Below are 25616 nucleotides of genomic sequence, written 5' to 3'. Positions count from 1 at the left end.
AGATAATTAATTAGTATATATAGGTGGGAGGGAAGGTTTTTCGGAGTACGGTGTGTGTGTGGGAGCAGCAGTAGTGAGATAGCACCAGCAATAAGATTTTTGAGTTTTACAGTGGTGGCTTACGAGGCCCACAGGAAGAGAAGAGCAGAGGAGAGCTGAGACTCGCACACACACACACACATACAGAAGGACAGACGACAAACATGACGGTATATTACGACGGAGCGACGGGGGCCATGGTGGATGGGGAAGGAGTGCTTTGCAGCACTCCTTCTCGGCCGGCGAGCGAGTTGGGGCTGCAGTTGCAATTGGTTCCCCCCACGTTGTCGAACACGCCGGACGGCGAGCTTGAGGAGTCATACGAGGAGTACGACCGCGCGGCGGCATACAGCTATTTCAGTGCGGTGGCTGCGTCTTCTGTTGGGACGTATGCTCTGCCCGCGGCGATGCCGGAGGTGTTGGGCGTGGGGGGCTTCGGTGTCAATTTGCAGGACGAGGGTATTTTCGCGCTGGATCAGGATGCGCTGTACCCGTCGCAGGGGGCGGCAGCAGCAGCAGCAGCAGGGACGCCGACGGCGTTCGCCAAGTCCACGTTGGTGGACATCAACAGCGGGTACGAGCTGCATACGGACGTCGAGTTCAGCGCAGGAGAACTACCGGCTGTGGCTCACGAGGGTATGAGGCGACCGCGCGGCGGCTACGCGACGGAAAAACAAGACGCAGCAGCGATGGATGCATGCAGATGATACAGAAAATACACTAGGCGTGGTGGGTGTTCTGTGGTCGTCGGCGTTTTTATTGGGGGTCATGTCATATGTATATATGAGATATATAATACATACAGAAATATAGTCATTTTGGAGTTTGAATAGAGGAAACGTTGTACTTTGGCGGGCGGGGGAGCGCGGGCGGGACGGGCCAGGAAATCGGGCGGGCAGCCCCCCCCCCCCCTGCCCGCGGTTAGGTGAGTGTCGCCATGAGATCGTTTCGTGCAATATCCATCGTAGTCACAATTAAATAAAAAAAAAGTATTTAATGATTTTTGAAAAAATTAATGTGCTCCTGGGTCGATGATTAAGTAGGAGGAATCTAAGGCGTGGTAGTATATATAGTACAGAGATATCATAGATCTTTCGTTGGATCGGTTAAGTTGGGGATCGGAAATATGTCACAGGATTGGCGAGAACAGATTGTGGACTGCACGGTTGAGGAACGACGTCTTATTGAGAATAAAGAGCGGAGCAAGTATTGGTTGAAATGGGGCCCATATTTGTCGGAGCGCGGGTGGGCGACTGTTCGTGAGGACTACTCGCTTAATGGGGACGCGTGGAGACATTTCCCGTTTGAACAGGCGAATGCGAGGGTGTTTCGGTGGGGGGAGGACGGGATCTTTGGGGTGAGTGACAACCGTCAGCTGGTTTGTTTGAATGTTGGGATGTGGAATGGGAAGGATGGGATATTGAAGGAGCGGATGTTTGGTTTGACGGGGCCGCAGGGGAACCACGGGGAGGACTGTAAGGAGCTTTATTACTATCTGGACAATTTGCCGAGCCATGCGTACATGAAGGGTCTTTACAAGTATCCGTTTGGGAGGGCGTTCCCGTACGAGGAGCTGGTAGCGCGGAATGCGGAGCGTGGGTACGAGGAGCCCGAGTTCGAAGTGTACGATGTGGAGGGGGTGTTTAAGGAGGAGGACGGGGGGGATACGCCCTACTTTGATGTGGTGTTCGAGATGGCGAAGGGGGACGACAACCCAAACGACTTGAATTTTCGGATCACGGTGTACAATCGGTCGGAGGTGCAGTCTGGGGAGTTGTATTTGATGCCGCAGGTGTTTTTCCGGAACACCTGGTCGTGGAACACCAAAGGAGAGGAATCGCAGAAGCCGCGGTTGTACAAGTCTCACAGCAATGTGATTACCACGGAGCACAGCAAGTACGGTGTGCGTAGGGCGGTTTTTGCTCCCTCGCCTGGAGGGTTCAATGAACAGGACTCTGAGGACATCGAGCCGGTGTTGTTGTTCACAGACAACGAATCGAACCTGAAAAAAGTGTTTGGCGCGACCAAGAATCCAGCGCCGTATACCAAGGATGCATTTGAGGAGTTTGTTGTCTTTGCCAACGAGGCAGCGGTGAACCCAGATAACGAGGGGACCAAGTCTGCGGCTCTTTACCATTTCCCGGACATCCCTCCGGGCGAGTATGTCACGCTAAGGTACAAGTTTACGGACGAAGCTCTCCCACAGTTTGATAATGAGTTGATTATCGATGAGGAAGCGTTCGATGCGATTTTTGATAGACGCGAGCAGGAGGCGGACAACTTTTATTGGAGAATTACCCCACAGCCGTTGCCCTCGGAACTTAGACGCATCCAACGGCAGGCGTTTGCTGGATTACTCTGGTCTAAGCAGTTCTACCACTTCGTCCAGGAGCAATGGTACGAGGGCGACCCGTTGGTCGAACCTAAGCCTCCTTCAGATAGAGCCAATGGCAGGAACAAGGAATGGAAACACATGTACACGGACGACATCTTGTCGCTGCCGGATAAATGGGAGTACCCCTTCTTTGCCTCTTGGGACACTGCTTTTCATTGCATCCCTTTGGCGATGATAGACCCAGAATTTGCAAAACGGCAGCTAGATCTCTTGACGCGCGAATGGTACATGCATCCAAACGGCCAGATCCCAGCATATGAATGGAACTTTAGCGATGTGAATCCGCCGGTACATGCATGGGCTGTGTATCGTGTTTTCAAGATCGAAAGGAACATGTATCACCGGGAAGACCGTGTGTTTTTAGAACGTGTTTTCCAAAAGCTATTGTTAAATTTCACGTGGTGGGTCAACCGTAAGGATTCAGATGGTAACAATGTCTTTGAAGGCGGGTTCTTGGGGCTGGACAACATTGGAGTTTTTAATAGATCTGAGCCGTTGCCCACAGGTGGGACTCTAGAACAGGCTGATTCCACTGGCTGGATGGCTTTCTTTTGTCTCCAGATGCTTAATATTGCTCTCGAGTTGGCAAAGGAAAACCCAGTGTACGAAGATATTGCTTCGAAGTTCTTTGAACACTTCATTCTGATTAGCGATGCCATGAGTTTTAAATATGGCAAAAGCTACAACGACGAATCAGGTGAAAACCATCAAGAATCACTGTGGAACGACCAGGATAAGTTCTATTACGATGCTATATCATGGGGGGAACCATTTAAGCAACAGTTGCCCATTAGGTCCCTGGTGGGTCTAATTCCCCTTTATGCCTCGATGACCTTGGAGCCGGCTGTAATAGATAGATTCAAGAGCTTCAAGAAACGTGTTGAATGGTTTGTAGACCATCGTCGTGATATATTTGATAGAAATATCGCCTCGATGGAAAAAAGAGGGGTTGGAGAAAGACTGTTGCTATCCCTTGTTAATAAAGAACGTTTGGAAGCGATACTACGGCGCATGTTGGATGAGAAGGAGTTTTTGTCTGATTATGGTATTAGATCGTTATCTAAATATCACGAAGATCATCCATTTGAAATGGACGTTGGAGGGAATAAATATGTCGTCAAGTATTTACCTGGAGAGTCGGATTCCGGCATGTTTGGTGGTAATTCAAACTGGAGGGGCCCCATTTGGTTTCCAACAAATTTCTTGTTGGCTGAAGCCTTGCAAAGATTCTTTCTGTATTATGGTGCCGACTTCAAGGTTGAATGCCCTGTTGGCTCGGGCCAATATTTAAATTTGGCACAAGTGGCAGAGGAGATATCTCACAGATTAATTCACTTGTTTGTGCCTGATGCAAACGGCTCTAGAGCTGCGTACTACGGGGGGTCATCGGCTTTCTTATCACAGGACAAATATTTCAAGGACTTGTTGCAGTTTTATGAGTACTTTGATGGTGATACGGGGAAAGGTCTTGGTGCTAGCCATCAGTTGGGTTGGACTGGTCTTGTGGCTAAATGGATTCATGATACCGGCTCATCATGTGTTAGATTACCAAGAACTCCAAGGTCATCAATTTCAGCATACAGCTCTGGAGACTTAAGTGGAGATGAAGCTCAATTGTTGCCTAGACTTTCCAGGCGTAGAAGCGGCAGGTCGCTCATCAACTTGACTGGAACACATTTAGAGTTAACCGAAGAGGAGAAAATTCTCCACACCATGGGGACTTTGAATTCGACTTCTGTCATTAGCCCAGGGAACTCTATCAAATCCCCACAGTTGCAGACTACGAGTTTTCAGTCTTCCCCTTTCAGCCCCCCAGATAACATTGATGCAGGTGCTGATACTTCACACATGTCTATTGAGGGCCTTCGTGATCATCCGAGGACTGAAAATGTCTTGATAGCCCAATTGAGGGATAAATTGAGACAGTTCAAGATGGACAACGAGCCTTCCACCGAGTAGCAAGGACTCAAGACGCATTAAACAATATAAACAAGTGCATCATCGAAAATTGGTCGCCAATTAACTTTTATAATAAAAAAAAGAACCCTTTTGTTTTTCCCCTTCTATTTTGTTGTATGTTCGTTTGCCGTAAACGAATATACCCCGAATACATGCAGGCAGGTACGCACCAGCATCCAGGTACCTCCTTCTCCTTATGAATGCATGTTCTTATATATATATATATATGTATATTTATATGCACCGTATGCTCCACTACATAAAATCAACTCCGTTTAGGAGACAATATATTCATCATTTTCATTTGAATTTAGAGTATAACACCAACAAGATCAATAGTATCAAAACCCCAATGATCGCATAGGATATAAACTTATTCGCAACCAACCTCCTGCTCATCGTCTTCAACGTCCTGATAGATTTGTCCACATAGGAGTCCGCCTGGAATAGGTTCTGCCTGGAATTCTCTAACGCCTCCCTCTGCGACCTTAAATCCATCATGATCTGATTCCCAACCCCCTCTGCTTCGTTCGCCAACTGCGCAGCATCTACCAAACGATTCCCGGTCCTTTGCAGAATTGAATGGTTGGCCAAAAGCTGCTCTCTCTGGTCATCATCCAACCCCTGCTCCATACCACTGAACAACTCCTCCCTATCCCTAGATTCAACAAACCCCTCCAACAACTGCTTCACCGTATTTGCATCTCTCTTAAACTCACGCAACTGCGACTTAAGCCGTGCCATAACCTGTACATCATTCACCACATTATTTATCTCAACCTCCATCTGATCAACTATGTCAAACAAATCATCCTTATGCTGCTCAATTGTCTTCAAAGTACTATTCCGTTGAGAAAGGGGCTCCGAACCTACCTGGTCAAGTAGCCTTCGCGTCTGTTGAAGCGTGGTCCTAAAATCAGACTCGTAAGAGTTCAAAAGGGAAGACATAACAAAACACAACAGCGGCCCCAGATAAAACCAACAAACTTCTCACTTATAACACTTATTAAACTCTTAATAACACTTGATCTGACCTCTGTAACCGTTAACCATGTATAAGCGGGGGCTTTGAGGTGGTTGTTTGACTCAAACAACCACTTCAAACAAACAAAAGTCGATAAGAGCCTTGTTTTGTAAGCTTGCTATATAAACGTCACGTGACTACATACGTCGTCTCCAAACTGCGCGGTGCACACTCGATACACTCCAGGCGTGTGAACCCAGGGGTACTCTCCAAGGCATGTTAAGAAGGTCTGCAATGTTTGTAAGTGGCTACCGGGTGCTCCCCATAACTCCGTCGTTATTTCCGTTTTACTTCAAAAGCACAGTTATATATCTTATTTCTTGGGAACAAAGTGAAAATTTGTACAGAATTTGAATACTGGCAGGTTGTGCAAACATCTACAGAAGCGGTTGTGTCGATTGGAAAAGCGTGAGCGGGGAATATAGAGTTGTAGCGGTGTCAGACAATGATAGGACGTTTGCTGGTACGGCAGCTGAGGACAGTTCAGAGTTTAAAGCCGCTATGGTTACAGGGTAACATTTATAATGCAACAGCTAGACTTAGAAAACCGTTAATACAGCAGAGACACCACGGTATTTTGCATGAGCCTAAGAAGGGAGAGGAGTTGCATGTTACATTTATATTGAAGGATGGGACTCAAAAGACATTTGAGGTGTGTGAAGGTGACACATTGCTGGATATAGCGCAGGGACATAATTTGGACGTTGAGGGAGCTTGTGGTGGTTCTTGTGCGTGTTCCACATGCCATGTCATTGTCGATCCTGATTACTACGACGTGCTCGATGAACCTGGGGATGATGAGAATGACATGCTGGATTTGGCTTACGGGTTGACGGAAACAAGTAGGTTGGGATGCTGTATCAAGATGAGCAAAGATGTCGATGGCCTCAGAGTTGCACTGCCTGCGATGACCAGGAACGTCAACTCCTCAGACTTCGAGTGAGTCATATCAAAACTGAAAATAAGAAAACATATTTAAAAGTGCCCAAGTAGGAACTAACTTGTAAATAAAAAGGAAGAGTCCAACCAGCCACTGCCTTGTAATTCTATAAGCCTATATCAAATAAAACAGGTTTTTCTATGCGATAGTTGAAACAAGAAGCCGCTGGCTGCAGTGGGATGGACATCCGTTTTCGTTGTAGATACTGTTCCTGGCTTTCTAAGAAACCAGCAAGCAAAAGACCACCGGGAAACCACGATTATCATATATAAGACACATACAGATAACACATTTGCAAGTCGAGCCCACTGATCGATTTCCAATGAAACATTCTACATGCAAATCGGAAGGAGAAAGCTCGACAAAGATGAGCAACCAAGAGGGATGTACATAGTGTGGGTCTCCCACTCAACACCAACGTATAAGTAGCTAACTAGACCCGGTAATAGCTCACAGAGTTGCAGTTTATCCAGACCGATGCCGATGAGCTTTCGATGACTGGAACGTGTTTCGTCTATAGTGATGTTATATCATTGTGTTTACATTTTTGGTTTTATTATTATGATTGTTTATATTATAAATCTAAATAAAGGTTTCTCTTGATGGTTCAATTCTGTTTATAAAGAAGAGAAGATTGGGTAACAAGGATAATTTACCAAGTGTTGTTGGTTAGAGGGTAGGAAATTGGGTCGATTGGTTCCTGATAATACTGTATGCAGGTTTGAGTGTTTTAAAAAGCGGTGTGGCTGAGGATATTTTTGGTTTTAATAGGCAGATTGATTCATCCTGCGACAAAAGTGACACAATATTGAAACCCAAGGAGGATCTATACACAAAAAGATGCATAAGTCACGTATTCCTTCGATAAGTCTAAAACGGTCGTTTGATGGGCATGAATTTGATTCCCAAGTTTCTCGTTATAAAAAGGTTGATAATAAAGATCCACTTTCGGAGATTACAAATGCCGTAATATCAGCACCTTCAGTGCCGGACATAGACAGCATGATGACGACCAAGGCGGTGTTCAATTCGAATGTAAATAATCCAAACACAAGGTTAATGAATAAGTACTATTATGGCGATCCTAGAGTGATAGAAGAGGTTAAAAGACGGGAGCGGAAAGTTCTGAAGGATATTCATCATTTTAAGAAGAGTATTGAAGAGATAGAGCAGGATATGAAGACGATGCAGGGGGAGACGATTCCCGGTCTTCGGTATGAACTGGGTAAAAAAGCTACACTCTACAAGGATTTAAGAGTTGAAACCACGCATATGACCACACGGTTAGACATGTTGAATAATAAATGTGAGGTTATTAGGGCGAATAACGAGCTGGCCCTTAATAATCTTACGCTTCAACAACAGCTCGAGGTGCAGAACTTAGAGGCGGAGCTAGATCAGAAGATTAATGCCGTTAGGGAAGAATGGGAGCTTAAGTTATTGTCTTTAGAGAAGTTTAAGCCAGATGAAGCATTGGTGAAAGAAATAGAACATCTAAAAATCGAGAGAAATCAATTACAAAAGAAATGGAATGAAATACATAGCATGAACGAAGAAAAGCGTAAAAATCACGAAAAAAAGTTAGAAAAAGCGCTTCAAGAATTCAAGGACAAAAAGTCTATGTTTTTGGGACAACTAATGACCAAACAAAGTGTGTTGCTAAAGGAGAAACAGGAATGGGAACTACAAGTGAAGGAGATGCATAATACACTTGAGGAACAAAAGCAGGAAAAGGAAAAGTTACGCCAAGAGATTCAAACTCTTGAGTTTGAACTGAAATCTCATGAGCTAAGCATTCAACCCTTAAGTACTAAGCTTCACAAACTTGAAGAACAATTAGATCTGAACAGATCTGAAACTGCAGATGTGAAACAACAAGCCATCCAATCTGAAGCAGAGTATAATGCACTGTATGATAAAATGGAAGAGGCACAAATTAGCAGACGGAGAATTGAAAATACGATAGAGGAGCTCCATGGCAAAATACGGTGCTATGCCTATGTGGATGATACTGCCATATCGTATTCTGTCAACTATGCCTCCAAGACCATTAAGACGGGTGAAAGTAGACAATATTCATTTAATAGGGTGATACCTAAAGAGATAATGCCTCTTCAGGATTTGTTTAGACAGGAATGTCAAGCATATATGGATATGTGTTTACAAAATCATTCGAATTCTAGCATAATATCTTTACAACATGAAAAGAATCCCCTAATTCATGAGATAATTATTACATGGATCTTGGAGCAAAAACATGATCATGTCGATTTTCAGTGTGTTCTCTTATCAGAGAATTCTCCTTCATCTGATATGTTAGCCTCTGATGTATTAAGCACCGATCGTGATTCTGATAGCGAAATTAAAGTAACTGTTCATGATAAATCTGTATTTTTTGAGTCAAAGAAAGTGACCGTATTTTCAGGGGCTTCCGCTGATGAGCTACTTGGAAAATTGAAACAAGATGATAAAGATGATGGAGTGATTATCCTAAAGTTTAAAATATGGCATGATAAGCATTCCTTCAGCGATGTTCATTTTGTTGAGTTGACATCGCCATCTTACAAATGCCTAAAAGCTGCAATATCTACCACAGCTACCATAACAGAGACAGCATCACCAATAAGCATAATACTACGAAGTTTGTTAACACACACAAAATCATTATTATTGCTAACGCTTACACACGAGGACGAGCATCTGTTAGACCTTTCACATCAAATAGGCCAACAGAAACAGCATGCATGTTGATTCACTTCTATAGCGCCCCCTCCCCTTCCCCCTTAATTTGTAATTATACAAATACGTAGAGTTAATGTTTTATCTGCTTTCACTTGTTTCTTTTGTTCTAATTTGAAAATGGAATCAAATTTTAGTATACATTATTCCTTAGTTAGTATATCCTTTATTAACCAGTTAAGTTCTTCCCTAGTTCCCATATTGCGCTCATCTACTGGAGTAAAAGTCGGCTTAGCTTCTGAAAACTGCAGCAAATCATCGATGGGACTTTTAAATTGCGCTAGATCGTCATCGTTTATTAAACTAGTCGCATTCAATCTAAAGTACGCACCAGTGGGTTCCACTAGGTTGGGGTAAATTGTAAAAGTCTCTTGTAAATCTTCATTGGTCAGTGATATTAGCGGATTTGAAGAAATAGAAGCGGCCTCATCTTTCATCTCTACATCATTGCATCATTGATAGCCTGCTGGAACCCATAATCATTCAACTCATAGTAATCCGAATATTTTTTTTCCCTATATCTCACCGTGTCTATGGCAGATTCCACTACGGTCTTCAGATAATATTCCAAAGCAAGAGATAATATCTCCACACAGTGTCCATCCACTGCGCCAACCAAACCATGCTCACGGGCAATGCTAACCATACGTAGATATAGCGAATCATTATCCGGCAGGGAATAACTTTCAGCAGCAAGAGGGGCAGAAAACCCGCTTACTATCTCCTGGGACCATTCCAAGGGCGTATTCAAATTGTTTGCCTTAACTCTCTTGAGCGTTTCTTGGTTTGTCACAATGGGTATTTTAGGTATATTGGCAAGACGATTCTGTAACACAGAACATAATACAAAACCGCGTTTCCCCGTCTCCTTCGTTATGGCCTTTAATCTTTGCCGGTCTCTCACCGGCAAAGACATAACAATTTTCTTGTACGTCTCAATTTGAGAGTTATGCTTATTGCTGCGCTTTTTATTCTGGTACGCAGTTCCATTCTGGAACCCCCACGAATCAGAAGCCTTGGACCCTAGAGGTGAATCACGCAGCGAGTTCGCCAAGATCGCTAACAACAATTGGTTATGCAATCGTACCAAAACGGTACGGCTCACAAGCGCTGGCCGTGCCTCACTATCCGCCTGAGACGGATTCAGCAACACACAAAGCTCTTGAACGAGCTCCTTTCTCGAAAGCTTCCCCAAAATAAAAAGACTGATTATTTGTGCATATTTCGACCAGTTCTCACTCCCCAGCAAAGAGCTGAACTCCGCAACCATCTCCTCCAAGTCTAACCTTTTATTCAGCCCCGTGGTCCCGGACCCCCCACCGCCACTACAAACTTCACTGCCTGCGACCAACCCTCCTGCCCCCCCCCTCCCCCTGCTCCCAGCTTAGAAACCGGCGCTCCCTTGTGGTTAGCCACCTCATTCGACCCCACCTCTCCGCTCCCTGACCCCCCCATCCCGGCCCCATTCCCAACACCCCCCGTCAATTGACCCGCCATAAGAGACGCATGCTGCGGCGACTGCACAACCGACATCTCTGGCCCTTCTCTCGCTGCGTCTTGCACTTGCTACCTTTATCTAACTTCCAGCCAATCTACACTGCCGTCACGTGATAAGTTATCCCAATTATTCCACCAATACCAAATGATAGATGAGCCACAGAAACAACAAAGAAACAACAAAGAAAACACCGCCTATACCTCTAGTACCAATGTTTTTGATCGGAATTGATGTCACTATTTTTTCTTGTAGTAATCTCCCTCAGATGACAGGCTTTACCGTTTGTGCTGTCTGTCTTTGATCGAAGACTTCTGTTGATTTTTAAAGGTTTGGGAGTCTTAGTTTCTGTTTTCGCTTTCTCGGACGACGGTCACAGAACGGGATGGTTACGGTAACGTATAAAGCTATATTTGAAGTATATATCATTTTACTATGTGATTTAGGAACTGTGTGTCTATGGTGTCATTATACTTGTGGTAGGGTGATATGGAGTCGGAGGTGAATGAGTTTGTAGTGGTGGCGGTGGTGTTGATTAGAGAGGAGTTGTTTTTTTGGTTTAGGAGGGTTTCGAGGTCTTGTATGCGAGATTCGTAGCGAAACTGCAGCTGCAACAATTCTTCTTGATGTCTGCGGTCTTTCTCCTGGGCGGCGATGGTTAGTTCTACGAGTTGGGCTTCCAAGTTGGAAATGGTTGATTCGTAGAATGCGGAGCCGTGGGAGGAGCGTTTTAGGTGGGTGTACTTTTCGTAGAGTTGGGAGTAGTTGTCGTAGATGAGTTTTGATTGTTTTAGTTCCTGGATGAGCTCTTGTCTTATATCGAGGTATTTCTGTCTGTAGGAGGCGTCGTGGTGTTCGCGAGCCTTGTTGTTGTGCAAGTGCTGCTGGATATTGCTGAGTTCTTTATTGTTTACAGATAACTGGTCCAAGAGTTTGATGTAGTCATTGGATCGGTCGATGGTTCGTACGTTTTGGCGCGAAGGCGGCAGGCTACTGCTACTGCTGTTGATGTTGTTGTTATTGGGGGTGGGACGCAAGGATGGTGTGGGATATTTGCCAGGCAGTGGATTGAATCTCAGTGTATCTCCAGGAGTTTTATTCGTTTCTTTGTTCCCAAATAACCGGGATATCACGGGATCGTCTACGTTTGGGGACCTAAACTTTACTTCACCGTTGCCCCCATGCCGTTTTATGCTAAAAGTATCAGTAGCTGCGTCTACACGAGGGGATCTAGGATGTATGTCGACGGGGTCTAGCAGTAGGCTGGGTCTCGCAAGCTCTTGTTCTGTCAAATCCGGCAATAGATCATATTTCGATCGAAATTCGGTATCCATAGAATTGGATCTCTTTCTCGTCTTCAGCTGCCCGTCGTCACCCCACACTGGGGGTTTCGAAGTCTTGATATTGTTGTTTGTATCATCTTGTGAAAACTCGCGCCTGTATTTCGAAGATGGAGATTCGCGTTTCCCAAGCAACGCATCCATCACCCATCTTACAGCATTCGTACTGTCTTCTGAAGACTCTCCCCAAGGCATGTCTGGGCAATGTTGTGCTAAATAAGATAGACCCAGTCCCTTGTTCAATCGAGCTGCACGCGTGTGTCCTCGTGATGAGTTTGTTGGATGGAGAGAGAGCTGGAGACACAAATCATGATTTTAGTGGGTTCATCTTTTTCCATCAAAAAAAGGTAGTAGTGATGCTGGAAAGAGAAAGAAAAACATGCTTCTCTTTCAGCACATGAATAGAGGTTAAATGGGTTGTTCAAGGCCATGAATGCGACTAGGAACGTTTGGAGTTACAGAGGATGGACGCTGGTGGTTTATGGCTGCAATGTGAGGGTATTTTTGCAGGAGAATTTGGTCTCTGGATGGTCGTTTTCGGGTGGCAAGGTAAGGTGTCGATTTACAGAAGACAAGCTATACATGATGATATGTTTTAACAAGCAGTTCAGACTTGATATTTTTGAGGTTGATTCAAGGAGTTTTACAAGCGAACCTTTCATGACGGTGCCCTTTGCTGTGTCCAATTTCGAAGTGTTATGGGGGCGAGGTACTGTTCTAGTAGTGGATGGTGTCAGTGGCTGCTTGCATTGCTTGGATACGCAGTCCAAAAGGAACATTGGTAGCATCCAGATTAATACGGTTAGCGACGAAACTATATATGTCGTTGATGATTGCACGTTTCAGGTGTTTGTAAACAAATTTGATGGAAATACGGTCACAGGGGATTTATATTTTAACACATATCTCCTCGAGGTTCGAGACGGACCTCGAATTCGTCTAAAAAATTCGATACCGTTACAGAAAAGCTTAGATAACCATTTTGTGACGAGGCTTGGCAATGTATTTTCAGTAATTTCCAGCTGTTCATTTTCAAATCGAAGTATGGTGCAAATCTATGTAGACGGTAGTCAGGAGCCTTTCATCTCCCAAGAATTCTCACGGATAATCATACACGACGCTTGCTTCTTGGGAGATCACTGGAACATGGTGCTAGCTACCAATTTGTCCAGTATATGCATCTACCAGCCATTGTACAGCGAAATTACAGAGACTGTTCGCCTGTCAGAATCAGAATCCGAAAAGAACGACAAGCTGAACCTGCATAGAGTGCATAATAATAACATCTCACAAAAAAACCGTTCTCAAATCGACCAGCTGGAGACCAAAAAGTCCCAAAACACTGCAACATTCCCCCATCCGTCAACCGTTTCCCAAGCATCCGCCAAAACACAACAGCAGCCGGTTTTCGGAGACTTGGATATTATCAGCTGCCAACGCCGAGAACAGCCAAACTCCTCTGCCTGCTCTCCGAAATTACTAAAGGTTGAACAGCACCAAATATACGCATTGTTACCACACCACCCAACCGTCATCTACAAGTGGATTCGAGACCCAGCCAGCACCACCACTATATCCACCCGAAAGGCTGAACACCCTCCCAGACCGCTCCGCATCACCCTACCCGAACCTCTCCTAGCTCTGCTCCCTGGGGAACGCTTTTTCACAGGATCTGACACCTGTTATACCACCCGCTAAACGGATTTCCGCATGATTACCGCCTTCGTATCTACCACTACCCAATTCCCACGCATTTTGCCCGTGCTTCCGGCAACTAAGATCGACAAAAAGATTACACAGAAGATCCCGCCTAGATAATCCGTCTGATCCTTCTCTCCCTCCTAAGCCTATAAAAATCTAAATTCCACACAACTGCCTCCGCCACCTTTTAAGCTTCTCTTCCATCATATTTCCTCATGGGGCCCATAGCCTGTGCAGGCCCTCTTTGAGCGATGAGGCATCGGCAGTGCTTTCCATGATCTGTTCGAGAAATTTCAAAGCTGGTGCTTTTCGCGTCATCAGCCCAGAATCCGAAGCAGTATCAAGTAATGGATTGAACAAAAAAAATTCGTGGTTTATGGTTATACACCTACCGGATGCACTCCCAAGAATGGTAATCTTAGACTTATGATGGCTTGAACGTCAATTTCTGCCTCAAAAGTAATATGTGTACTTGGCGTGCACAGCTGTTTGTGCACAGCGCTGCTATGTGAAACTTTCTGGACCCAGGAGAATCCACGTTTTAGACTTTTTTTTGGCGGATTTTTGTCACTAAGAGACTCAAATGTTGCATTGAACCAGTGTTAGTTTTTTCGTGAGGGCTTGTGTGTTTACCATTCCATTAAATATGCATTGGAGCGTTATATTTTGGTAGGCAGGAAAATTGGCGTTTTTTATAATTGTTTAACTCCTCGCTTGCTTGATGTTTGTTGGCGTTTTCAAATATAAGAAGGTATTGGAATTCAATATATAAAACTTAAAGGGATTTTGGATAATATATTGCTTACTCTTATCTGGTACATTTCCAGACATATTACAAATAGCTTTAAGCCTGGTATACTACTACTTATCACACCCACGATTTTTGTATTATTAATATTTTTTTGATTTTCCCTGCCACTTAATATTAAGTCCATTCCAGCACTGTTAGCATCGAATTTACCTTTGGCAAGGAACACTTCAAACTGGCATTAGAATAACCGTTTTCAGTTTTTCTACCCAAAGAAACTACCAAAGCTCAGATTATACATTTACAGTGTGTTTTCCCATATTTTTTTGTTAAGATTTGTCCCGCTGATATTTTTCACGCACAAGTTTCAGTAGGAGATTTTTAATCTGTTGGCTGATTTCAACCACCATAATACATACAACGACAAGACAAGCATGGGGATTACTTCTAATTCGGAGATTACTCTTGGCTTAGTGGTCACTGCCAAGCAGACTTACTATCCCATTGAGCTCTCTAATGCTGAATTGCTAGCACACTACGAAACGATCCAGGATTACCATCAAGAGATCTCTGAGAATGTTCTGCAACATTCATGCAGGGTCAAACCAGATCCCAAGTTGATTGACCAACAGCCTGAGATGAACGCGCTGCATACTAGGGGTGCTATTGTAAGCTTTGCCTTTGAATTGGCGTTGAAGACCCGTGTTACGAACGGAATTTTTTTCCACGCCGTTAGGTTGTACGACCGTTATTGTTCGAAACGTGTTGTGTTGAGAGATCAGGCAAAGCTGGTGATTGCCACCTGCCTGTGGCTGGCGGCAAAGACCTGGGGTGGCTGCAACCACATCATTAACAATATCACAGTGCCCACCGGCGGTAGATTCTATGGCCCCAACCCTAGAGCACGCATACCCAGATTATCCGAGCTGGTTCATTACTGTGGTGGCTCGAACGTTTTTGACGAGTCCATGTTCACTCAGATGGAAAGACACATTCTCGACACGCTAAGCTGGGATGTTTATGAACCCATGATCAACGATTACGTTTTAAATGTCGATGAAAATTGCTTAATACAGTACGAACTCTATAAGAGGCAATTGGAGCACAATAGAGAATATGTGAATAAGCGCAACTCTCAGGACAGCAACGCTACAGAAGAGGACGTCACCGAGGAGGATGAAGACTTGGATAACAAAATTCAATTGATCAACATTAAAAAGTTTCTAATAGATCTCTCTGTCTGGCAGTATGATCTCCTTAAGTATGAGATTTTCGAGCTAGCGCACGGTGTTTTCTCTATGATTAACAAATTCACAAACCAGGATCTAGGCCCATTATTACTGTCGCCCGTCCCGTCTCCAAATAACGATTCCTTGATCCTAAATATTTTCATAAACGGCGTCATCAAATGCCCCAATGCTCTACTCGAATCGTACAGTGATAAGTCCGGTGTTCTTCAATTTGTTGACCAAGTAAAGGAGTATCACGAATCACTCAAGAAAAAGCTTCAGCTAGCTTCAGCGATGGACTTATCAAGAAGGAACAAACATGCAAAGTTCTATGATGTTCCCCCTGTCCCATCTCCTACATATTCCCAAAATTCCAACTATACACCGTTGAAGAACACAAGCAACTCTGAGATTAGTGTATTCAGTTCGGTATCGAACCAACAATCTCCGATCACTCCCCAGATGTATTCCTTCAACGTGCAAAAGCCAGGGAGCGCATGCGGGAGCGCGGTCAGCGTCAATAGCATTTCTCAGAAGAGAAATAGAGAAAATGAGGTAAGCTACAGTATCATAGGTAAGGATAATAATAAAGAAAACTACGATCCAAGTACCAGCTACACCATCCTCCCAAGGGCTAAATTTGCTGGCCACACCTATATATTTGCCAGTGAAGAAGAGTCAAACACTAGCACGAGCAACAGGTCGTCATTGATTTCTTTGGCTATAGGGAATGCAACTTCATTATAAATTGGGTTTAATTGGGTTTTAATCTTTTCATAAGCTGTCCTCTTTATTATTCCAACGCATCGTTACTATCATTTTTTCATCGTCATAATAGTAATCATCAGTTTTCCCTAGAAAACTTGTTATCTTCCCACTTTCATTTCTTTCCAGGCCTACATGACGAGACTCATGAATACAACAAGATTTATATGTTTCTGCTTTAGGCCATCACTTATTTATGTTTCTATTTTAAGTAAATGTACGTAAAAAACCATAAGGATTTTAATTAGGATGGTTTTAATCAACTTGTAAATTGGCAAAGCTGCATCTACTCTCAACCCCAGATCCCTTCAGCTGGAGGGTCTGCCTTTAGCAGCCAACCCCATGCCTTGGCAGCCAACTGTCTTAGCAGCCAACCATGCCTCGTTTGGCATAAAACCCCTCAATCCCCCCACCCACTACCACAGCTATATACAGACACATATTTATAGCGCCGAAAAACCGTCAATACGCCTTCCAGAACTCCTTAAATAGCTTTATATCACTCTAACGACGTGCACCAGTTGATTCCAGAATCATCAGTTCACGGCGAATCCAAAATCACGTGATCGAGTCTTAAACGCCATCACTACGCACGAATTAATTGTCGAGGTTCTGAAAAGCCCCTCCAGGCCATATAGTTCACACATAATAGCTAGGTGTCGACATGAGATGGACCTGAATATTAACAAGAATAGAAAGATATCCGTGTACCAAAACTTTTATAAGGAGGATCGTAAAAGAATATCACTTTGGGAATAATTAACTGATCGCTAATATGGTCTCCTTTGGCTCTCCTGGTTTTGCAGTTCTATGCGTAACATTTTTAACGTCTCTGGTGCGGTCTCAAAGTGCAAGTGATCTTTATGGAACATGGTCGTCAAAGTCCAACCAAGTGTTTACAGGCCCTGGTTTCTTTGATCCAACTGAAGAGCTATTAATAGAGCCTTCACTACCTGGTATATCGTATTCCTTCACGGAAGACGGGTTTTTTGAAGAGGCTAGTTACCGTGTAGTAGGAAATGCTAGGGATCACAAGTGTCCGACTGCAGTGATGACCTTTCAACACGGTACTTATAAAATCGAGGCTAATGGAACCTTAGTGTTGACCCCATTTGGCGTTGACGGAAGACAATTAGTCAGTGAACCATGCAAAGACGGCGGGAAGTCCACATACGTTCGCTATAACCAGGTCGAGACATTCAACGGTTTCACGGTTCAAATCGATCCCTACCATGGGAAGTATACCCTACAACTATACCAGTTCGACGGTGCTCCGTTGCAACCCCTATACTTGGCATACAGGCCCCCCCAGATGCTTCCCACAACCACTTTAAACCCTACCGAAGCAGAGAGCCCTCAGGTAACCGATTCTTCTGGTAATAAATTTCGTAAAAGAAGCTTGAGAGAACTCGTCAGAAGAGGCTTGGAGAACAAATACAAGACGAACGCTGTTAAAAAGAACATCCTATTCGACGAAGCTCTCTGTTGGAAGATTGGTGCGTCCCTGATTGGCCTCGGTTCTTTGATATTCTTCCTGGTCTAAGAGCTACTTGCAAGTGCGCCGCTTCTCTACGCTTTCAGAAGATACATAATGTGACCCCCTCTTCCCGCGCTACTATACTTAGTAATATGAGTTTAAAAATCAAATTTCCAACTCTCTAATTTATTAACCTTGTATTTTTATAGATCGATCCTACTTATATTATATATATACCTTACCATTACCTCAGTTCAGAGTTTAAAATTCCTTACCACGTGATCCCTATTAGCCTCCATCATTCTAGTCTCTTACGAAGGCCAGAACCCCTTTTGAACCCCCATTTGACTTGGGATATTTCACTCAATTCGTTTCATCAAAGAAGTTGTTTCAAACACAGCTAGAGATTGGTTATATCAACGGGCATAGTCGATTAACTGTATATGCATCATATCATGGCTGTGGCTCTGACAGTTCATAATTTAGACCTGCTAATACAGAAGGCAACTAGTGAAAGCATACCAAATGGAGAGATCGACTTACCTGTTGCACTGGAGGTTTCAGATGTTATAAGATCCCGCAGCGTTACTCCAAAGCAGTGTATGAGGTGTCTAAAGAAACGGGTTCTTCAGTCACGGCAGAATCCTCATACACAGTTAGCCTCGTGGAAGTTGGTTGAAGTTTGCATTAAAAATGGTGGCACTCCATTTTTGAAAGAAGTTTGCTCTCGAGAGTTTATGGACTGCTTGGAGAATGTTATTTTACAGGGTGAGTCTGATGATGATGCGGAGTTGGAGCAGCTGTGTTCCAGGCTAGTGTTTGAGCTTTATACTGCATTTAAGAACGACTCGCAACTGAATTATGTATCGAAGGTGTACCAAAGGCTGGTCAACAGGGGGGTTGATTTCCCAACAGATTCGTTGAATTATGTAGACGGTGCGGGAGCGATGTTTGATTCCAAGACGCCCGCGGATTGGGTTGATTCAGATGCTTGTATGATATGTTCGATGCCATTTACTTTCCTGAAGAGAAAGCATCATTGCCGTTCTTGCGGTGGGATCTTTTGTCAGGAGCACTCTTCGTCCACTATTCCATTGCCCGACTTGGGTATTCTCCATCCCGTGAGAGTTTGTGATAACTGCCATGATGACTATGGATTAAAGAAACAGACTTCCAAGAAGTCTAAAAAGCATTCCCAAAGGAAAGAAAGACACAGGGATTCCCAACAACAAGATGATGAGAATTTAAGGAGGGCAATTGAGCTGTCTTTGAAGGAATCGCGGAATCAAGACACCATAGTACCAGAGGTTACGTATTCCAACCATAAATCTAAGACAGCAGATGAAGAAGACGATCCGGACTTGCGTGCTGCTATCGAGGCCAGTTTACGGGAGCACGCCTTAGAACAGGAGAGATTATCGTCACGGTCAAATACGGGTTTAGCGCAACCGATTATACAAAGCCCACAGCCAATACAGCAACAGCCACGGCAGGCTTTTATTCCAAAACAACCTTTTGGACCCGAGTTAACTTCTTCAGAACAGGAGGACATACAATTATTTGCCACTTTGGTGGAGAAGATGAAAACCCAGCCTCCTACTGCGGTGTTAGAAGATTCGCAGCTGCAGCAACTATATCAAAAAGTGATTGGTACACGACCAAAGTTAAACCACGCATTAAATGATACTTACCAGAAATATAACTCACTTCTTGATATGAATGCAAAAATATCAGATATTATGAATATATATGACGCCATGTTGGAAAAACAGTTGAGGAACATCAACTTGTCACAACAATATTCTATTTTACAAATGCCTTCTGACCCATATTCGTATCAATTACCCCACAAAACAACTGTCCATGAACCTAGAAGACTTAACCAAGACCGTGCTCAGCCGCAACCTGGAAAGATAGCACTGGAATCTCCCATTAATAGAAGCCATGCATCAGATTTGCAAAATATACTAATAGAGCCTACTCGTAATCGGATCGACGAAGGACAATCGCTATCGCCATATCCGCTTTCCGAAGAGTACCCTCAAGTATCTGATACCTTGTCTAAAGTTAGAGAACATGAAAATGAGACTCATTTATCATCTGAACCACCATATCCACGTGAAGAGGCAGAAGCCAACTCGGAAGACAGAATCCAGCCGAATATAATCACGAACTTTGATTTTCCTGTAGTTCCCAACCAGAAGATCCAGGTTGCTAATGAAGATACAGAAATCGATGAAAGGGCTGAATCAAACCAAGATTTGCTTCTAATCGAATTATAGAAACTAGGAGATACTTAAATATATAAGTCTATATACTTTGACAGTTAAATTATAGTCTGGGAACGGTTATAACATAATCTCTTCTATTTCTAAATCGCAGCCAACGCATTTCCTTTTGTGAACTGGAATGCCGTCTTGATTATTCCCTCCATCGACTGGGGCGCCGAATTCATGTACATGGCCCTTCCCGTGCTTTAACTCCTTTAAGCGATTGGTATATTCTTGAGCTCTAGTTTTTAATCTCATTTCTTTGAGCATCTTATGATACTTCTTTTCTCTCCTTGAAACCTTTCCTTCTTCACGTCGCTGCCATTCTTCATCCAACCCACGCTCACCACCCCATTTGTTGAACGCAAATTCTTCAATTTTACATCTAACAAATAACTGCATTCTAGCAAACGTCCCGGAATGTGGGTTGGGCTTTTCAAGTCTGTCAAAGAGTGATGTATCATTTAACTCTGGATCTGTAAGGAAATAGTCTTCCTTACATTCGGTCTTGGTTAATAACGAAAATTTCTCTGGATGTGCTTTAACACAAGTTTTACAAACTTTTAAGTGAAATATATCCTTCATTATGGGGTCCATTTCTATATTTATTTGACACTCAGTACACTTGGGGGCAAGCGAAATATGTTCAGGTGGAGGAGCATCTTCATAAAGTGATCGTCGCTCTCTTTGTTCTCTCTTCCATTCTTCTAAAGACTGCTCCTTCTTCGACGTGGAATTGGATTCATAATTGGCAACATCGTTATCATCATTAGAGTTTATAAAACCGCCATATGTATTCTTCATAGTGGAAAGATCATATTCTATATAATCTTTCTTCCTTATCGTTGGACGCAGCTTCACCACTTCTTTAGAGGCAACATTAGGAGATTTGTCAGTAAAATGTCTAGCATTCATAGAAAATACCACATTGGGACTCAGGGATGCATCACGCAGACTCTGGGCACTCTGTTTTGAAAGCTCTGCAGATGTAGACGCATTCTCCTGTACCGTTCTCTCAATCAGAGAAGTTGACTCCTGGGGAACCGCTTCAGCCTTAGCATTTGCCGTCAAGATGGAATCAGAATTTTTGGTGACTATATTTCCATTATTAGAACCTGGCTTGGTAATGCCTCTTTGTTTCAACCTTTCCAATGCTTTCCTTCTATTGGCCTCCTTTGAAGGGACATCAGTTAGTTGTCTGTCATTCAAGTAAAAACCTCACAATCGCAATTAAAAGAATACTCACTTACTATAACTGACTTTTGATGTGCAGTTAAAGCCATTTTGTAAAAACTAACCAGTCTATATGCACATTAATTAGTTATATATATATAGTAGTCAGTTCTGAGCTGCGTAAAACCGATGAGAATTGAGATAAGACGACTTCTAATAAAACTGAATTTCAATATTGTCTCCTTTGTTGACATAGTAGGTCATGTGACCATTGTTTATACGCCTGTGATAGTGTGAAATCAGATTATAGATCATGAGTAGACAACCTTTTTAGCCCGTTTACAAGCTCCTGGGGAGAATATATATATTGTAATAGTTCCCCTGATGCTACCTTTACCTGTGTGAAGAGTTGGCAAGCGCCGTTACCACCCTTCCATAGTGTAATCGTGTTCTATACCTGGCGTCACACTTGTAATAAACTTCAAAAACACGACCAAATATTGGTCTACCCTTAACCCATTATCCATGTCATCCTGTAAATCCTCCCATTCTTCGCCTGTCCTTTGGCTACCATCCTGGTTGTTGCTTTCCTGTAGACGCTGTTTAACTGTGCGAACTTTCTCCATAAGCACCCGCATAACGTTAGCATGTTTACACGGATGAATTGAAACTGAAGTCACTGATGTTTTGAAGAATGGCAGCTTTTCAATCGTGGCCGTTTTGGTCCTATAGTCTGGTGCAATATCCTGAAACGTTTGTTCAGGAGTAAGAGGCGTCCCGTCGTTATTAAAACCAACCAAATATATCTTCGGAACACGATATGAAGTCGAATAGGTAATGTACAAATCGTAGTATCTTGTGTAACTTGGCCTGAGATTTATTATGTCGCTCTCGTCACCCTCTCTATCTTCTATGTCCATCTTTTCTAACATCTCGTCAATATCCTCACCGTCAGTCTCTCTATTCACCTCTTCTTGCATATCTGACCTCTTGCTAGACTCCAATACCCAGTACTCGTCACCATTATGCACGTTATTGTCATCAATTGACATAAACTCAGCGGCTCTTACGTTACTGGGAACCTTCCTCGTCACCAAAAACTGCTTCTCCTTGGGCAAAAAATCTCTATAACTAATACCTGGCTGTGAGTTGTTCCACTTCCAAGTAGGAAACATATGACAAAGATAGTCTCCTGCCTTCACAAACTCGTTAGGAGTAATCTGTCCTGTGTGTTCAAACGTCGATTGGTGAGATACCGGTGTTAAATACTCTCTCCAGTTGGATAGCGTGCTTCTTATCATCCTGCAAAAACCTGCCCTAGTTCCCTAACCTGATAGAATACCTATAATCTACCACTATTAGCTTACTTGAACGTCAAGAGCTATTCGTGAAGGTCGTTTGAGACCGTTCTTAAATGTTGTGAGTAAGGGATGATAATGAAACTAGCTAATCCAAAAAAAAAAAAAACTGCGGTTGTAAAACAATCCGATGACTGAGAAAGTGAACTAGACATCGGTATATTAGTACAAATAGCATCGAAATATTAAGTAGTTTTCAGTGATTAGTAAGGATTATTCAAGTTTGATGGGGTCAGATATTCGCAATAGGGGGGGAAGTTTATCGCAGGAGGTTGTGGACAGGAAATCAGACAAAGAAGAAGACAAGGCATCTTCTCTTGTCTTGAAGCAGGCTCACAGACATATTAGGGAGAGTACGTTTCAAGATTCAAGCATAAAACAGTGGAAGGATTCTCGGAGGGTTACGTTTACGTTAGGAGCGGTAATTGGGTTGCTGGTAGCCCTATATTGTGGGACAATTGTCCACCAACAGACGTACGAGGGGTTAGACAAATATGTTAATTTTGAGCTGTTGCAGGACTACATGTCAGATTGGAGAGGAGCTGTACCATCGACGATCACGTCATTGATTGCTGATTTTCAACTTAGGGATACACACAAGGCTGCATCTGCTGATTTGACTACATCGTTTGCGATCGGGAGGCAGTTACAACGTGAGCAGGAACTCAGTGACAAGTTTCCGGTGATTTTAGTTCCGGGTGTTACGTCAACTGGAATAGAATCGTGGGGTTTACATAAAGACGATGAGTGTGATAGTGAACCCCATTTTAGAAAGAGGCTATGGGGGTCGTTCTATATGTTGAAGACGATGGTTCTGGATAAGACGTGCTGGTTAAAACATGTGATGTTGGATCCTGTGTCCGGGTTAGATCCGCCCTACTACAAATTACGTGCTGCGCAAGGGTTTGAAGCTGCTGATTTCTTTATGGCTGGCTTCTGGATTTGGAATAAGGTGCTACAGAACTTGGGGGCTATTGGATATGAGCCGAACAAGATGACTACGGCTGCTTATGACTGGAGGTTGGCCTATCTCGATTTGGAACTGAGAGATCAGTACTTCAGCAAATTAAAGTCCCATATTGAGATAACTTACAAGGCCACTGGAGAGAAAAGTGTACTTATAGGCCATTCGATGGGCGCTCAGGTCATCTTCTACTTTTTGAAATGGGTTGAGGCCGATGGCAAGAACTATGGAAACGGAGGCCCAGGCTGGGTCAGTAAACATATCGACTCTTTTGTAAATATCGCAGGGACTTTGTTGGGTGTGCCTAAGGCTGTTCCTGCATTGATCAGCGGAGAAATGAAGGATACAATCGATTTGAATACGCTTGCCATGTACGGCTTGGAGAAATTCTTCAGCAGAAAGGAACGCCTAGAGCTATTGCAAACATGGGGTGGCATCCCCTCAATGCTCCCCAAGGGAGGCAACTTGATATGGGGTAACATGGACTATTCCATTGAGGATGTTTTGCACAACCACACCAACGCCCACGGCAACTTCATTCGTTTCGACACTGTCAAGGGCCCGCTCTCCAGCAAAAACTTGACCATGGAAGATGCAATCCAATACATAATGGACCTATCTCCACCATGGCTAAATGCACGCATAAGAGACCAATACTCCTACGGCCACGCAGAGTCTGTGGAAGAACTAATCGAAAACGAAAAACACCACTCACACTGGACCAACCCTCTGGAAGTCCCCCTCCCAAACGCCCCCGATATGAAGATCTACTGTCTATACGGCGTCGGCCTCCCCACAGAAAGAGACTACGTCTACAAGGAGGAGGCCAAGGACTCCGGCCTCAACGTCACCATCGCCTATGAGCACGAAACCCCCGTCTTCTTCACCGAGGGCGACGGAACCGTCCCCCTAGTCACCCACACAATGTGCCACAAGTGGGCCCTCGGCGCCTCCCCATACAACCCCGCCGGCATCAACGTCACCATCGTCGAAATGCTCCACCAGCCTGAACGCTTCGACATCAGGGGAGGAGCAAAAAGCGCAGAGCACGTCGATGTCCTGGGCCGTGCTGAACTAAATGAATACATATTGAAAATTGCTGCAGGTAAAGGCGACTCCATCGAGCCTCACTACATCACAAATATGACAGAATGGGTAAAATCAGTCCCATTCCCCTTATCATAGCCCTACATACCTTAATTATCTACTATCTGCGATTTACATATCTCTTTTACCATCTATATCCTCCTAAACTTCACCGTAGCCATCCATCACCTAAATATTCTTATACATCATCGCCGATACATACGCACATCCCCGCATCCCGCACCCCCCACCCGCAAGCAAGAATCACTCCTGGCTTCCACAACCGCTTATGCATGAATGCCTACGCAGGATGCCCATAAAAGAAACCAATTCCTCACCGCTCCTCTCATAATCCTACGAAACCTCTTGGCGTTGTCTAGAAGTACTAAAACAGCTCGAGTAACGCGAGACGCGAGACGCGACAGGAGATCGACAAGTAACACAATAAAGTAAACGGTAGGCAATGAATACAAACAACAACAACACACAGAGAGTTAAGGGAGGTTACACTTCAAGTAGGAAATGGTAAACAGTGGGAGGAGTGTGGGTAGGCAGAGAAGGCAGGGTCGTGGTTAGATTGGCGTGGACTAAGATTAGTCAGTAGGGCAGCGAGGACTATAAGATTATAGTCTCGAATAGTAGGTACACGGTAGGGTGTGGGAAAGGGAAGTGAGGATGTGATTCGTTGAATGGCGAAAGGAAAGCAGGAAAAAAAGTGGTAGTTCAGTCAGGATGGCAATCACGTAAAGTGGGTAATGGGGAATGATGGATTTGGTATTGTATATATTAAGAAACATATAACATATATAATATTGTTTGTTTGTTGTATTGAGATTAAGGTTAAGAGGAGAAGTCAACAACGTAGTAGAGTAGGTTTTGAAACGGAGCTGAGTGCAGGCAGAGGCAGAGTTGAA

At 43.8% G+C, this 25616-nt stretch overlaps 13 protein-coding genes and 1 further gene across 13 annotated transcripts; 9 read left to right on the top strand and 5 right to left on the bottom strand.

The window, feature by feature from the left end:
* Window positions 1-203: 203 nt before the first annotated feature.
* On the top strand, window positions 204-746 carry Ecym_2133 (uncharacterized protein; the record flags this gene model as incomplete). Its single annotated transcript, XM_003644654.1, has 1 exon — window positions 204-746. The coding sequence occupies one exon, from the start codon at window positions 204-206 to the stop codon at window positions 744-746; it is 543 nt and encodes a 180-aa protein (XP_003644702.1).
* Window positions 747-1165: 419 nt separating this feature from the next.
* Ecym_2132 (uncharacterized protein) lies at window positions 1166-4393 on the top strand (the record flags this gene model as incomplete). The annotated part of the gene is made up of 1 exon (XM_003644653.1): window positions 1166-4393. The coding sequence occupies one exon, from the start codon at window positions 1166-1168 to the stop codon at window positions 4391-4393; it is 3228 nt and encodes a 1075-aa protein (XP_003644701.1).
* Window positions 4394-4693: 300 nt separating this feature from the next.
* Window positions 4694-5341, bottom strand: VTI1 (v-SNARE protein VTI1; the record flags this gene model as incomplete). The annotated part of the gene is made up of 1 exon (XM_003644652.1): window positions 4694-5341. The coding sequence occupies one exon, from the start codon at window positions 5339-5341 to the stop codon at window positions 4694-4696; it is 648 nt and encodes a 215-aa protein (XP_003644700.1).
* A 521-nt stretch (window positions 5342-5862) lies between these two features.
* YAH1 (adrenodoxin) lies at window positions 5863-6360 on the top strand (the record flags this gene model as incomplete). Its single annotated transcript, XM_003644651.1, has 1 exon — window positions 5863-6360. One exon carries the CDS (start codon window positions 5863-5865, stop codon window positions 6358-6360), a length of 498 nt encoding a protein of 165 aa, XP_003644699.1.
* An 837-nt stretch (window positions 6361-7197) lies between these two features.
* CIK1 (Cik1p) lies at window positions 7198-9108 on the top strand (the record flags this gene model as incomplete). Its single annotated transcript, XM_003644650.1, has 1 exon — window positions 7198-9108. The coding sequence occupies one exon, from the start codon at window positions 7198-7200 to the stop codon at window positions 9106-9108; it is 1911 nt and encodes a 636-aa protein (XP_003644698.1).
* A 131-nt stretch (window positions 9109-9239) lies between these two features.
* Window positions 9240-10629, bottom strand: Ecym_2128 (the record flags this gene model as incomplete).
* A 387-nt stretch (window positions 10630-11016) lies between these two features.
* Window positions 11017-12126, bottom strand: BBP1 (Bbp1p; the record flags this gene model as incomplete). The annotated part of the gene is made up of 1 exon (XM_003644649.1): window positions 11017-12126. The coding sequence occupies one exon, from the start codon at window positions 12124-12126 to the stop codon at window positions 11017-11019; it is 1110 nt and encodes a 369-aa protein (XP_003644697.1).
* A 234-nt stretch (window positions 12127-12360) lies between these two features.
* Window positions 12361-13629, top strand: Ecym_2126 (uncharacterized protein; the record flags this gene model as incomplete). The annotated part of the gene is made up of 1 exon (XM_003644648.1): window positions 12361-13629. One exon carries the CDS (start codon window positions 12361-12363, stop codon window positions 13627-13629), a length of 1269 nt encoding a protein of 422 aa, XP_003644696.1.
* A 1185-nt stretch (window positions 13630-14814) lies between these two features.
* CLN1 (cyclin CLN1) lies at window positions 14815-16356 on the top strand (the record flags this gene model as incomplete). The annotated part of the gene is made up of 1 exon (XM_003644647.1): window positions 14815-16356. One exon carries the CDS (start codon window positions 14815-14817, stop codon window positions 16354-16356), a length of 1542 nt encoding a protein of 513 aa, XP_003644695.1.
* Window positions 16357-17149: 793 nt separating this feature from the next.
* ROT1 (Rot1p) lies at window positions 17150-17917 on the top strand (the record flags this gene model as incomplete). Its single annotated transcript, XM_003644646.1, has 1 exon — window positions 17150-17917. The coding sequence occupies one exon, from the start codon at window positions 17150-17152 to the stop codon at window positions 17915-17917; it is 768 nt and encodes a 255-aa protein (XP_003644694.1).
* Window positions 17918-18294: 377 nt separating this feature from the next.
* On the top strand, window positions 18295-20133 carry VPS27 (ESCRT-0 subunit protein VPS27; the record flags this gene model as incomplete). The annotated part of the gene is made up of 1 exon (XM_003644645.1): window positions 18295-20133. The coding sequence occupies one exon, from the start codon at window positions 18295-18297 to the stop codon at window positions 20131-20133; it is 1839 nt and encodes a 612-aa protein (XP_003644693.1).
* Window positions 20134-20199: 66 nt separating this feature from the next.
* On the bottom strand, window positions 20200-21404 carry RAD14 (DNA repair protein RAD14; the record flags this gene model as incomplete). The annotated part of the gene is made up of 2 exons (XM_003644644.1): window positions 20200-21294; window positions 21372-21404. The coding sequence occupies 2 exons, from the start codon at window positions 21402-21404 to the stop codon at window positions 20200-20202; spliced, it is 1128 nt and encodes a 375-aa protein (XP_003644692.1).
* A 312-nt stretch (window positions 21405-21716) lies between these two features.
* ATG3 (Atg3p) lies at window positions 21717-22595 on the bottom strand (the record flags this gene model as incomplete). Its single annotated transcript, XM_003644643.1, has 1 exon — window positions 21717-22595. One exon carries the CDS (start codon window positions 22593-22595, stop codon window positions 21717-21719), a length of 879 nt encoding a protein of 292 aa, XP_003644691.1.
* Window positions 22596-22878: 283 nt separating this feature from the next.
* On the top strand, window positions 22879-24801 carry LRO1 (phospholipid:diacylglycerol acyltransferase; the record flags this gene model as incomplete). Its single annotated transcript, XM_003644642.1, has 1 exon — window positions 22879-24801. One exon carries the CDS (start codon window positions 22879-22881, stop codon window positions 24799-24801), a length of 1923 nt encoding a protein of 640 aa, XP_003644690.1.
* Window positions 24802-25616: the final 815 nt, after the last annotated feature.

This window comes from Eremothecium cymbalariae, chromosome 2, assembly GCF_000235365.1.
Source record: "Eremothecium cymbalariae DBVPG#7215 chromosome 2, complete sequence".
NCBI lineage: Eukaryota > Fungi > Ascomycota > Saccharomycetes > Saccharomycetales > Saccharomycetaceae > Eremothecium > Eremothecium cymbalariae.
Note: the sequence above shows the minus strand (reverse complement) of the source record. Positions and strands in the feature narration are given on the sequence as shown.